This window comes from Oncorhynchus mykiss, chromosome 11, assembly GCF_013265735.2.
Source record: "Oncorhynchus mykiss isolate Arlee chromosome 11, USDA_OmykA_1.1, whole genome shotgun sequence".
Lineage (NCBI taxonomy): Eukaryota > Metazoa > Chordata > Actinopteri > Salmoniformes > Salmonidae > Oncorhynchus > Oncorhynchus mykiss.
Window position 1 is genome coordinate 10,950,028 of NC_048575.1, and position 14,758 is coordinate 10,964,785.

Here is a 14,758-nt window from a genome sequence, read left to right on the forward strand (position 1 = left end):
GCAATATGGCAGATGCATCTGCTACAAGGAATTTATAACACATTAAGACAAAATATGTTCTGTGAATAGAAGCAGCTGGAAGTCTGGTAGTAAATCTGTTGGTAAAGAGCCTACAGATGGTTCAATATATGGGGTAATGAGCACTTTCACCTTCGCAGATTCTCAGGGCAAGATATAACATAATATGAGTAAGTACACCTGTCTCTTCCTTGACTATAGGAATACGTTCCAGAGCTGCAGTTGAGGAGGAATCATAATGTATAGGTCAGCAATGCTGAGTCCATATTAAGTTAAAGGATTTGGTTTGAACACATTCCCTTCATATTGATGTTTGATGCAATCAAAAGAGAGTCACAGACAACATTGGTGAAAACTGAAGTTCACAGAAAAAATTTAAACATTCAGGGCAATACCAGAAAAAATATACATTTTGTCCCAGATGCCATCATGTTGGTATTCACAACTTCAGCCCTGGGGGGACTGCACCCATCAAACGTTTGGACACACCTACTCATTCAAGGGTTTTTCTTTATTTTTACTACTTTCTACATTGTAGAATAATAGTGAAGACATCAAAACTATGAAATAACACATATGGAATCATGTGGTTTCCAAAAAAGGTATTAAACAAATCAGAATATATTGTTGATTCTTCAAAGTAGCCACCCTTTGCCTTGATGACAGCTTTGCACACTCTTGGCATTCTCTTAACCAGCTTCACTTGGAATGCTTTTCCAACAATCTTGAAGGAGTTCCCACATATGCTGAGCACTTGTTGGATACTTTTCCTTAACTCTGCGGTTCAACTCATCCCAAACCATCTCAATTGGGTTGAGGTCAGGTGATTGTGGAGGCCAGGTCATCTGATGCAGTACTCCATCACTCTCTTTATTGGTCAAATAGCCCTTACACAGGCTGGAGGTGTGTTGGGTCATTGTCCCGTTGAAAAACAAATGATAGTTCTACTAAGCGCAAATCAGATGGGATGGCGTATCACTGCAGAATGCTGTGGTAGGCATGCTGGTGAAGTGTGCCTTGAATTCCAAATAAATCAGACAGTGTTGCCAGAAAAGCAACCCCACACCATCTCCTCCATGCCTCACGGTGGGAACCACACATGCAGAGACCATCCGTTCACCTACTCTGCGTCTCACAAAGACACGGTGGTTGGAACCAAAAATCTCAAATTTGGACTCATCAGACAGATGGTGTCCATTGCTTGTGTTTCTTGGCCCAAGCAAGTATCTTATTGTTATTATTGGTGTCCTTCAAGGGAAAGGGGGACACCTAGTCAGTTGTACAACTGAATGCCGTCAACTGAAATGTGTCTTCCACATTTAACCCAACCCCTCTGAATCAGCTGCCGTTGAAATCAACATCCACGTCTTCGGCGCCCGGGGAACAGTGGGTTAACTGCCTTGATCAGGGGCAGAACGACAGATTTTTATCTTGTTAGCCTAAACAATTTGAATTTCTAGCTTTAAGTCGTACAACTAGGTTCTAATTCAAAAGTAACTGGTTCTGCAAGTCTACCGCCCTCCCTCCACAAATAAATGTTTGTTTTATTTAACTAGGAAAGTCAGTTAAGAACAAATTATTATTTACAATGATGGCCTACCGGGGAGCAGTGGGTTCCCTGCCTTGTTCAGGGGCAGAATGACATATTTTTACCTAGTCAGCTCAGGGATTCAATCCAGCAACCTTTCGGGTTACTGGCCCAACGCTCTATCTACTAAGCTACCTGCCACCCCAGGTAACCTAGTTAACTAGTCTCACTATTTTTTTTACTTCTGAGATGTTTGTCATAGGTGACTTTAACCTGTCCTGGGGAACCCAAGACTCAGTCAGTTTAAAAGATTTGTAATAACCTAAACATCCCTCCGTTGATTACCAAACCCACACAACCAAATCTGAGGGACTCTAATAAATCAACATTAATTGACCATATCTTTACAAATACGGCAGAAAAATTTGTGGCTAGGGGTGTTTTCTCCCTGGATATTAGTGATCACTTTCTATTGTCTGCATTAGATATGTTTGGTACTCCTAAGGCAAAACCATGTACAAGGAGAAAATGTCAGAAATTGTGAACAAGCTTTTTTACCATAGCGACTTCAATGGTATCTTAGATATACCGCATTCTGACATGGCTCCAAATTCACTTTATTCATGTTTTTAACAACATTGCAGATTAGCATGGCTAAAAGTACTGACTACGGCCGGGACTGTCAATCCTTCCGAGAATTGAGAAATCTGTGTAAAACTTGTTTGAAAAGCAACATCTGATTATTATATTAACACTAGCTGACTGTACAGGAAATACATATAAATTCTGGAAACTGTGAAATCATTAAAGGGTTGCACTTCCTCTACTCTTCCCTTACAAATTAATGTAGAGTCTGGCCTTATTACTGATAACATTGATATCATTAATTAATTTAAATCAACATTTTAATTCTGCAGGCTCTCTCTTGGAAAAAACTCAAAAACCTACTCACTTTGACAATGTACTGGATGTTGCTGGGGGAATTATACTGAATAATTTTGAAAATGTCCGTCAGGGATTTTCCTTTTGGCAATTCACAGACAATTAAGTCCTTGATATGTTGTTGGCATTAGACATAAAGAAATCTACAGGGGCCCACCATTTGGATCCACGTCTGCTCAAGTGTGCAGCATCCCTCATTGTGGGCCTAATAACCTAATAAAATAACTAATTAATTTAGCATATCTACACTACCGTTCAAAGGTTTGGGGTCATTAGGAATGTCCTTGTTTTCCATGAAAACATACATGAAATGAGTTGCAAAATGAACAGGAAATATAGTCAAGACGTTGACAAGGTTATAAATAATGATTTTTTAAATTGAAATAATAATTGTATCCTTCAAACTTTGCTTTCGTAAAATAATCCTCAATTTGCAGCAATTACAGCCTTGCAGACTTTTGGCATTCTAGTTGTTAATTTGTTGAGGTAATCTGAAAAGATTTCACCCCATGCTTCCTGAAGCACCTCCCACAAGTTGGATTGGCTTGATGGGCCCTTCTTACATACCATACGGTCAAGCTGCTCCCACAACAGCTCAATAGGGTTGAGAACCAGTGAATGTGCTGGCCACTCCATTATAGACAGAATACCAGCTGACTGCTTCTTCCCTAAATAGTTATTGCATAGTTTGGAGCTGTGCTTTGGGTCATTGTCCTGTTGTATGAGGAAATTGGCTCCAATTCAGCGCCGTCCACAAGCTATGGAATGGGGTTGCAAATAGGAGTGATAGTCTTCCTTCTTCAAGATCCCTTTTACCATGTACACATCTCAAACTATACCATCACCAAAGCACCCCCAGAACATCACATTGCCTCCACCAGGCTTGACAGATGGCGTCAAGCACTGCTCCAGCATCTTTTCATTTTTTCTGCATCTCACAAATGTTCTTCTTTGTGATCCGAACACCTCAAACTTAGATTAGTCTGTCCATAACACTTTTTTTCAAATCTCCTCTGTCCAGTGTCCGTGTTATTTTGCCCATCTTAATCTTTTCATTGGCCAGTCTGACATATGGCTTTTTCTTTGCAACTCTGCCTAGAAGGCCAGCATCCCGGAGTCGCCTCTTCACTGTTGACATTGACACTGGTGTTTTGCAGGTACTATTTAACGAAGCTACCAGTTGAGGACTTGTGAAGCATCTGTTTCTCAAACTAGACACTAATGTACTTGTCCTCTTGCTCAGTTGTGCACCGGGGCCTGCCATTCCTCTTTCTATTCTGGTTATAGCCCGTTTGCGCTGTTTTGTGAAGGGAGTAGTACACAGCGTTGTACGAGATTTTCATTTTCTTGGCAATTTATCGCATGGAATAGCCTTCAATTCTCAGAACAACAATAGACTGACGAGTTTCAGAAGAATGTCCTTTGTTTCTGGACATTGAGCCCACAAATGCTGATGCTAAAAATACTCAACTAGTCTAAAGGCCAGTTTTATTGCTTCTTTAATCAGCACAAGTTTCCAGCTGTGTTAACATAATTGCAAAAGGGTTTTCTAATGATCAAATAGCTGATCCAAGTTTATCATTTTACAAAGGCTAACAACGTGCCATTGGAACACGAGTGATAGTTGCTGATAACGGGCCTCTGTACGCCTACGTAGATATTAAAAATGTAAATCAGCAGTTTCCTGCTACAATAGTCATTTACAACATTAACAATGTCTAAACTGTATTTCTGATCAATTTGATGTTTTTTTTTTTTTAAATGGACAAAAAAAAAAAAAGTGCTTTTCTTTCAATAACAAGGACATTTCTAAGTGAACCAAACTTTTGAACGGCAAGTTTCCAAATTGAGCAAGTTTCTCACTATAATTACTTGGGTATCTGGATTGATGACAAGTTGTCTTTTGAAACACACATTGAAAACTTGACAAAGAAGCTGAGATCTGATATATATATATATATATATATATATTTTTTTAGTTCTGAAAACAGAAGGAAAATTGTTCAAAGAACACTTCTCTCTGTAATAGACTATGGTGACATTATTTATATGCATGCGGTAGCCTCGGTTTTGAAACCATTGGACTCAGTATTCCATTCAGCAATACATTTTATCACCGGGGATGGTTTTAGGACTCATCATTGTATTCTTTACTCTTCTGTCTGTCTTATTTATTTACAAAGCAGTCTTTCAGAAACTTCCTCCGCACATTACTTCATTGATTCGTTTTTAGACGTACAAACGACCAAACCCGTTCTCAGGGATGGTTAACTCTGGAGGTCCCTTTGGTCTGCACAGTATTGGGAAAATCTGCTTTTAGTTTGTTTGTAGTAATGTTTATGCAGGGTTGTTGTGTTTTATTTGTAAACGTACACAGGGATTTCTTGTTAGAGTTCTCATTGAGACTCACTGTTTAAATAAAGGTTAATAAAAAATAAACGTTTTCTGAGCTATTTTTTCCCCGCTTTGTCATTATGGGGAATTTGTGAGAAGATTGAAGTTGAAAATGTTTTTATTGAATCAATTTTAGAATAAGTCTAACGTAACAAAATCTGAATACTTTCTGAATGCACCGTGTATATAGAGCACCAATCAAAAGTTTGGACACACCTACTCATTTTTCTTTATTTTGACTATTTTCTACATTGTAGAACAATAGTTACGGACGTCAAAACTATGAAATAACACATATGGAAACATGTAGTAACCAAAAAAGTGTTAAACAAATACAAATATTTTTTAGATTCTTCAAAGTAGCCACCCGTTGCCTTGACGACAACTTTGCACACTATTGGCATTGTGTTTTATTACAAATTATGTAGTTGATGATCCCTGATAGACTGTTGGTATCTCTCAGCACCACATATACACCCCTAAAACTACTAAAGCTGAGCCAAGGACTATCGGGTCTGATAGGAGCTGAGAGAGCGAGAGAGAGAGCGCTAGCAAAAAGCAAAAGAGAAACCTTATTTCAAATGGTAAATTAATGCTCTCTGCACAAGGCATGGATCAAATAGTTAAAATAATGTTTTACCCAACAGCTGTGGTAACAGAAACTATAATGTCTCTCTCCCCCCGTTCTACCCCCTCTTCACCCCTATTTCCCTCGCTCTTCCCATTCGCTGATCTGATGTATGATGATTGTGCTACAGAATCCATTTAACAGCACATCACCCCGCTCGCTTTTAACTGGAAAAACAGATGCAGTTTTGCGACACACAGGAGAATGTTAGCCGAATGGCACAACCAAGCCGCCTATTAGATTGTAGAACAGGAGAGGGAACGAGGGAGAAGAAAATGGAGAAATAGAAATAGGAGAGCGAGAGAGCCTAGAGGGTTTTGATATCCTCTCAAATGCTTCAGACTTGGAATCCTCACATTTTTGTCATTTATCAAACACTCTTATCCAGAGCAAATTATAGTTTGTGCTTTCATCTTACGATAGCTAGGTGGGACAACCACATATCACAGGAAATATGTAATTTATTGAGGAAAAGTGTATCAGCAAAGTCAGAGCTAGAAAGGAGGGGTTGGATTCAGGTGCTTTCAGAAGATGGGCAGGGTCTGCTGTCCTATCTTCAGGGGGAAGCTTGTTTCACCATTGGGGTGCCAGGACAGAGAAGAGCTCGGACTGGACTGAGCGGGAGCTGCCCTCCCGTAGGGGTGGCAGGGCCAAGAGACCAAAGGTGGCAGAACGGAGAGCTCAGGTTGGGGTTTAGGGTTTGAGCATAGCCTGAAGGTAGGGAGGGCAGTTCCTCTTGCTGCACTGTTGGCAAGCGCCATGTTCTAGTAGTGGATGTGAGCTTCAACTGGAAGCCAGTGGAGTGTGCAGAGGAGTAGGGTGACATGGGACAACTTGGGAATGTTGACCAGGTGGGCTGCAGCGTTCTGGTTAAGGTTCAGGGGTTTGATGGCACAAGCAGGGAGCCCAGCTAACAGCAATAGTCCAGACCGAAGATGACAAGGACCTGCACCGCTTCCTGTGTGAGGTAAGGTTGTACTCAATGGATGGTGTAGTAGAGCATGAGCCAGCAGGATTGAGTCACTGCTTTGATGTTTGCAGAGAACGACAAGGTGTTGTCCAGGGTCGCACAAAGGTTCTTTGCACTCTGGGAGAGCAACACTGTGGAGTTGTCAACCATGATGGAGAGGTCTTTGAGCGGGCAGGCCTTCCCCGGGAGGAAGAGAATCTCTGTCTTGTCGAGGTTGAGGTGATGGGCCGACATCCAAGCTGAGATATCTGCAAGGCACACAGAGATGCGTGCGTCACCTGGGTGTCAGAAGGGGGGGGGGGGGGGGGGGGGGGGGGGGGGGGGGGGGGGGGGGGGGGGGGGAGTAGTAGTTGAGTGTCATCCACATAGCAATGATAGGAGTGACCATGTGAGGATATGACAGATCCAAGTGACTTGGTGTATAGAGAGATGAGGAGAGGGCCTAGAACCGAGCACTAGGGGTACACCAGTAGTGATGCAGACACAGATCCTCTCCTCGTCACGTGGTAGGAGCGGCCTGCCAAGTAGAACGCAATCCAAGAGTGTGTAGAGCCTGAGTCGCCCAGCCCTGAGAGCGTGCAGAGGATCTGATAGTTCAGTGTCGAAGGCAGAGGATAGATCTTGCAGGATGAGAACACAGGAAAGAGAGCCAGCTTTGACAGTGCGGAGAGCCTCTGCGTTACAGAGAAGCAAAGTCTCGGTTGAGTGACCCGTCTTGAAGCCTGACTGGTTAGGGTCAAGAAGTTCATTCTGAGAGAGATAACAAGAGAAGAAGGTAGCCTAGTGGTTAGAGTGTTGGGCCAGTAACCGAAAGGCTGCTAGATCGAATCCCTAAAAATCTGTCGTTCTGCCCCTGAACAAGGCAGTTAACCCACTGTTCCTAGGCTGTCATTGTAAATAAGAAATTGTTCTTAACTGACTTGCCTAATTAAATAAAGGTTCAATAATAATAATTAAGTGCCTCATTTTAGGATGATGCACGTTGGCAGTTTGAAGAGACTAAAATCTAATATTTTGGCATAAATCTGATTCAAATGTGTTTTTTTCCTGCAGTCTGAACAGCCAAAAAATACATGGAATCAGGTATTTTAAGGCACATTTCAAACCACCTTTGAAATCAGATACAAATCTGATTCATAGCCATGCAAGTTGTGTCTAAACAGTCTGATTTTTTTTTGCCATTGTGGTTTTTACACTGTTATTTGACATTTCTTGTTGCTTGCTAGCTACTCTGTTAACAGTTTTGACAAGAACATGTGGGAGCAGGCTATCTTGTTAATTGTTTACAAACAAATGAGTGAATATGCTAGAAAGATCAACAGCTAGCGGACTGCTGTGGCTGGCTAGCTAGCTAGTGGACTGCTGTGGCTGGCTAGCTAGCTAGTGGACTGCTGTGGCTGGCTAGCTAGCTAGTGGACTGCTGTGGCTGGCTAGCTAGCTAGTGGACTGCTGTGGCTGGCTAGCTAGCTAGTGGACTGCTGTGGCTGGCTAGCTAGCTAGTGGACTGCTGTGGCTGGCTAGCTAGCTAGTGGACTGCTGTGGCTGGCTAGCTAGCTGGTGGACTGCTGTGGCTGGCTAGCTAGCTGGTGGACTGCTGTGGCTGGCTAGCTAGCTGGTGGACTGCTGTGGCTGGCTAGCTAGCTGGTGGACTGCTGTGGCTGGCTAGCTAGCTGGTGGACTGCTGTGGCTGGCTAGCTGGTGGACTGCTGTAGCTGGCCAAAAATGACTCATTTTGAAAGTTGGATCATCTTATCCTTTGAGGCTTTAAAAGTGTTCTTACCACTATGATTTTGAACATTCAAAACAACTGGGAAATGTCCACGACAGGCATTATTGTGACCTTAGCTTGCTACAGAAGTGAGTGATAGGAAGCACAAGTACCACCACCAATCAGTCTAGATCACTGCACACACCCCCCTCGTTACTATGACAACTAGTGTAGCCTTGTCAGCACATGACTGCTGTCTGAACACATACAATTTGGTCACTGTTTGTACAGTCAGTATTCCAAAATGGATCCCTGCCCGTTTCGCTATAAAGCTAAGGGATGGGGCTGGAGAAATGTAACCCAGCTCAAATTCAAACAGCGCTAAGGACTGACCATCCATGATATCAAATGTATAGTTTTAACCATGTTTTGAGGCTATAGTGTTTGTTTACATACATACATATTTGGGTTCTGTTGGGGTACATCAGATGAACTAAGCTCATAAGGCATTTATAAGTAAAATTCTTCAAGAATCAATGGGCATATATAATTATGTCCAAAAATGGATGCAGCAACCAAGAATTCTAGCTTTAAATAAGTAGGGGGTGGAAGGGGACAATTACCAGCAAATTAGAGGGGAAATGAAATTGATTACTCGAGTATTGGGGCTGCAGGGTAGCCTAGTGGTTTTAGAGCGTTGGACTTGTAACAAAAGGTTGCAAGATCGAATCCCCGAGCTGACAACGTAAAAATCTACTATTCTACCCCTGAACAAGGCAGTTAAACCCACTGATCATAGACCATCATTGAAAGTAAAATGTTGTTCTAAACTGACTTGCCTAGTTAGATAAAAGGTAAAATAAATAAATAAATATGGGGACTAAAGTAAGGAATGAGTTAAGGCCTTTTTGACAGACATTAGCCACACCGCATCCAAAGTGACTTTCACACAACACATATATACAGTATTGTATCTACTGGGCAAGCTACTCACCCTGAGGTGCAGTGAGAGGTCGTCCGTGGTCCTGGCACCAGCCCACTGGGTGGATGTGAGGGCTGCTGGCATCACACCTAAAATGCACATCACACTATAACTCTAAATTTGTTTCTTATTGATTTTTAATTTAATGTAATATTGTTCTTGACAAAGTACAGAACAGTAATAGACATAGAATTGTACATTTATGTGGACCCCAGGAAGAGTAGCTGATGGAGGTCCCAACAAAATAAACCAAACACACCACTAAACCACAGCATACAGTACATTATCTTCCTACATACACACACTTCCTCAACTAAACACACACACACACACACACACGTATTTCAATCCTCCTGGGGTAGCACATAACAATAACCTCAACATGCAATTTGCATTTAAAATACAAAGTTAATGACCAGGAGAATTTTGAAATAGGGCTCTGACGAGAGGTTCTGGGAATGGATTCTCAATCCTTGTAACCCGTGCGGTTATTAAATATTAGCGATAGCGATGTTTCTGTGCAACTTTGACGTTCAATTTTCTCTCAAGATGGCCAAACAATTTGTAGGTTGATGTAGTGCCCATCGGTTATGAATGTTTCCACTTCTGTGTTGAGAAGTCGTGTTTTTACAGTCGGTTCCTGATATTAACCACTTAGTTGATTGACGCACTGGTGCATAATATAAAAAAATACTAATAAAAATCACCATCACAATCTGTCAGTTTAAGCTCGAGATATGTTATTTTACTTCCACAAAGGTCCGCGATATCGGCGGATGCGGTGGACTGCAGCACCCCCTGAAAAAAAAAAAATCTGCTGTTTTTTTGTAGAATGAATAAAAACTTTTAATAGTGCCCTGGGTCTTTACTAGTCCTGTATTAGAGGGCCAATATAGCCGTCTGTAGCACGGGCTACATTGTGAGGGTGGAAAGACATGCATCTTTGTTCCAGCTAAACTTGAACAGGACAGTAGGCCTAACTACCTTTAAAAATCGTGTTTTAAAAAAAAATGTAACGCTTTATCGTCACCAGATAGTGAAATGTGTTGTTCTCATGAAGATCTACGACAGTAGTATTAGACTGAAAGATAAGGTCATTTCATCAAACCTGAGAGGCTCCCCGTGCTTATTAATTGCTCATTCAACATAGTGGTTGCTACTTCCCTCAATCCAATTTTAACCGTTTCCCTTCCTAACTGATTTACATTCCCTGAGGTCAAGCAGAAATGTTTCCTTAGCCAAATATTCCCAGATTTTCAAATTAAAAAAAAGGCCACGAGTGATGCCATACGTTTTTTATCATGTAGGCTACACTGTCCTGCAAAATCATCCTGTTGTCCCACATTTGGGTATTTTAAAAATGTGGTCACTCGGTGTGACCTACAAACTATTATGACCACTCTATGGAAAGGGGAGACTCTCACGTTGTGCTCTATGACCCCAACAAGTGTCACTGGACTCGTCTGAAGGTAACCGACACCGGTTTAAAAAATGTATGAAGGTAGATTTGTGCCTACCCCCAAAAAAGGGGTTCAATGCATTTCTCTGGGCTACAGTAACAAAGGCTAAAATTAATATTTAATCAAATACTTGTTTTATTTATTTTATACCTAAAGGGGTCAAAACATTCCAAATCAAATAGCAGAATGATCCATAGTATGAAGATCTTAAAACAATTCCATGTCAGCTTAGAAACTCCCCCCCCCCCCCCCCCCCCCCCAACGACTTAATCCTTCAAAGTCTAAAGAGCACCAAAAACAACTATCCATGAGCCTTAGCGTTTCTACCACCACAAAAACAGACCCTGGGTCTGTTCTAAAGTGACTGCAAAATTTGGTCAGATGCACCTGTGACAGTGTGCTATTGAGTGCCATTGTGTGTTTGCGAACAGATCTCATGGTTTATTTTAGGGCTGTGTCTGATAACTTAGCTAGCTAACAGAAATTAGAAATGCAACATCACACCTAACCAACAACCGCCATGTTTCTCAATTTCAAAGGAAAGATTCCATTGGTCACGTGACTTGTATATGCTCTGTGATTGGACAATACAGAGCACAACGCTGTATGGGATAAGTAGTTTGTTTACACCCCAACTCTGAAATGTACACAGTCTTGTTGACTTTTTTCAAATATCACAGTTCTTAAATGCGATTACTAATCTTTTGAATTAATGCTTAATCCGGGAGATTGTTGTACCTAATCAATGTTTGGAACACCGCAACCAGCATGTTGTTGAAATGTGTATGCTAAAAATGAGTGGGTGTGTCAGTTCCGGAACCATAACTGCGAAAAGAGGGGCGGGCCCATCTGAGGCCTATTTCACTTACTGTACAGGCCGGCTAGATTAACATCTACCTACATACACATGCAATCACACAACAAGTGCAATTCCATTAGATTTGTGTGTGCTCTGAAATGATACAGCAGCGGTGCGATTCTGCTGAATAGCCCAGTTGCACAGAGTGGAGGCTTGCCTGACTGCTGTCCCTTGGGCACTATAATTTGACCAAGAATCCCACAAATCCTCTTTGGTGAGCGTAGCGGAGTGGCTGAGAGAGTGAATGTGTGTGCGTATGTGTGAGAATAACCAATCATGGGGTGCACCGAGTGAACGATTTCCAGATTGCTGTCCCTTGGGCACTATAATTTGACCAAGAATCCCATACATGCTCTCTGGTGAGTGTAACGGACTGGCTGAGAGTGAATCTGTGTGTGTGTGTGTACATGCAAGTGTTTTGTGCTTGTGTGCAAGTTAAACTGTGAGTGTAGGTGTACATCTGGGTGCGTGTGAATGCAATGAGCTGTGTCGACCCATGCTTCCTGTGAGACAAGGAGGCTAGGAAGCTAGCAGATTCTCCTCTTTTGGAAAGTCTCCGTAAGACATGAAAAAAGGAGGGGAAAAAGGACAAATAAAATCACCACTGCAAAATATCTCCGCCAGGCAGCTCTGTGAACAAAACGGAGAAGACTGTCAGTTCTCCTCTTCAACTATTACATCTAGTGACACTGACTTCTGTTTTTCTCCCACATCAGGCTTTCACTGGATGAATTGGGCCATGCGTCACATGACATGTAAATCAAACTCCTCTTGAAAATAAGCGGGCAAATCACCACTGATTCACTGACATCGGTACGAGAGAGAGAGAGAGATGCAGAATTGAAGATCATACATGTACACACACGTGCGCACCCGCACGCACACACCCTTTACTGTTGATCTATACGTCACTCTTTATGTAACAAAGCTGCATGCACTGAGTGCACAAAATAGTCCATGCTCTATGACAGACGGAACAGGTGAATCTACGTGAAAGCTATGATCCCTTATTGACGTCACTTGTTTAATCTACTTCAAATCAGTGTAGATGAAGGGGATGAAGCATTGAGACAACTGAGACATGGATTGCGTATGTGTGCCATTCAGGGGGTGAATGGGAAAGACAAAATATTGAAGTGCCTTTGAACAGGGTATGGTAGTAGGTGCCAGGCGTAGTTTGTGTCAAAAACTGCAATGCTGCTGGGTTTTCACACTAAACAGTTTGCCGTGTGTTAAGAATGGTCCACGACCCAAAGGACATCCAGCCAACTTGACAACTATGGGAAGCATAAGTGTCAACATGGGCCAGCATTCCGGTGGAATGACTGACACCTTGTAGAGTCCATGCCCCGACAAATTGAGGCTGTTCTGAGGGCAAAAGGGGGATGCAACTGTGTTCTTAATGTTTTGTACACTCATATATATATATATATATATATATACACAGTGCCTTGCGAAAGTATTCGGCCCCCTTGAACTTTGCGACCTTTTGCCACATTTCAGGCTTCAAACATAAAGATATAAAACTGTATTTTTTTGTGAAGAATCAACAAGTGGGACACAATCATGAAGTGGAACGACATTTATTGGATATTTCAAACATTTTTAACAAATCAAAAACTGAAAAATTGGGCGTGCAAAATTATTCAGCCCCTTTACTTTCAGTGCAGCAAACTCTCTCCAGAAGTTCAGTGAGGATCTCTGAATGATCCAATGTTGACCTAAATGACTAATGATGATAAATACAATCCACCTGTGTGTAATTAATCAAGTCTCCGTATAAATGCACCTGCACTGTGATAGTCTCAGAGGTCTGTTAAAAGCGCAGAGAGCATCATGAAGAACAAGGAACACACCAGGCAGGTCCGAGATACTGTTGTGAAGAAGTTTAAAGCCGGATTTGGATACAAAAAGATTTCCCAAGCTTTAAACATCCCAAAGAGCACTGTGCAAGCGATAATATTGAAATGGAAGGAGTATCAGACCACTGCAAATCTACCAAGACCTGGCCGTCCCTCTAAACGTTCAGCTCATACAAGGAGAAGACTGATCAGAGATGCAGCCAAGAGGCCCATGATCACTCTGGATGAACTGCAGAGATCTACAGCTGAGGTGGGAGACTCTGTCCATAGGACAACAATCAGTCACATATTGCACAAATCTGGCCTTTATGGAAGAGTGGCAAGAAGAAAGCCATTTCTTATAGATATCCATAAAAAGTGTCGTTTAAAGTTTGCCACAAGCCACCTGGGAGACACCAAACATTTTATTTACTTATTTATGTTACCTTTATTTAACCAGGCAAGTCAGTTAAGAACAAATTCTTATTTTCAATGACGGCCTAGGAACAGTGGGTTAACTGCCTGTTCAGGGGCAGAACGACAGATTAGTTACTAGTCTAACTCTCTAACCACTAGGCTACTCTGCCGCCCCGACATGTGGAAGAAGGTGCTCTGGTCAGATGAAACCAAAATGTAACTTTTTGGCAACAACGCAAAACGTTATGTTTGGCGTAAAAGCAACACAGCTCATCACCCTGAACACACCATCCCCACTGTCAAACATGGTGGTGGCAGCATCATGGTTTGGGCCTGCTTTTCTTCAGCAGGGACAGGGAAGATGGTTAAAATTGATGGGAAGATGGATGGAGCCAAACACAGGACCATTCTGGAAGAAAACCTGATGGAGTCTGCAAAAGACCTGAGACTGGGACGGAGATTTGTCTTCCAACAAGACAATGATCCAAAACATAAAGCAAAATCTACAATGGAATGGTTAAAAAAATAAACATATCCAGGTGTTAGAATGGCCAAGTCAAAGTCCAGACCTGAATCCAATCGAGAATCTGTGGAAAGAACTGAAAACTGCTGTTCACAAATGCTCTCCATCCAACCTCACTGAGCTCAAGTTGTTTTGCAAGGAGGAATGGGAAAAAATGTCAGTCTCTCGATGTGCAAAACTGATAGAGACATACCCCAAGCGACTTACAGCTGTAATCGCAGCAAAAGGTGGCGCTACAAAGTATTAACTTAAGGGGGCTGAATAATTTTGCACGCCCAATTTTTCAGTTTTTGATTTGTTAAAAAAGTTTGAAATATCCAATAAATGTCGTTCCACTTCATGATTGTGTCCCACTTGTTGTTGATTCTTCACAAAAAAATACAGTTTTATATCTTTATGTTTGAAGCCTGAAATGTGGCAAAAGGTCGCAAAGTTCAAGGGGGCCGAATACTTTCGCAAGGCACTGTATACACACACACACACAAAAT

General features: G+C 41.9%; 1 protein-coding gene across 10 annotated transcripts in view; it reads right to left on the reverse strand.

The window, feature by feature from the left end:
• Window positions 1–14,758, reverse strand: part of LOC110535260 (lethal(3)malignant brain tumor-like protein 4) — a 123,451-nt gene that overhangs the window by 78,057 nt on the left and 30,636 nt on the right. For all 10 annotated transcript variants that reach the window (XR_005034557.1, XR_005034556.1, XM_036934847.1 and 7 more), the window contains one exon: window positions 9,183–9,259. Coding sequence is in view for 8 of the 10 variants with exons in the window: in XM_036934847.1 (XP_036790742.1) it covers window positions 9,183–9,259 (77 nt within the window). In the remaining 2 variants the exon portion in view is untranslated. The remainder of the gene's footprint in view (window positions 1–9,182; window positions 9,260–14,758) is intronic.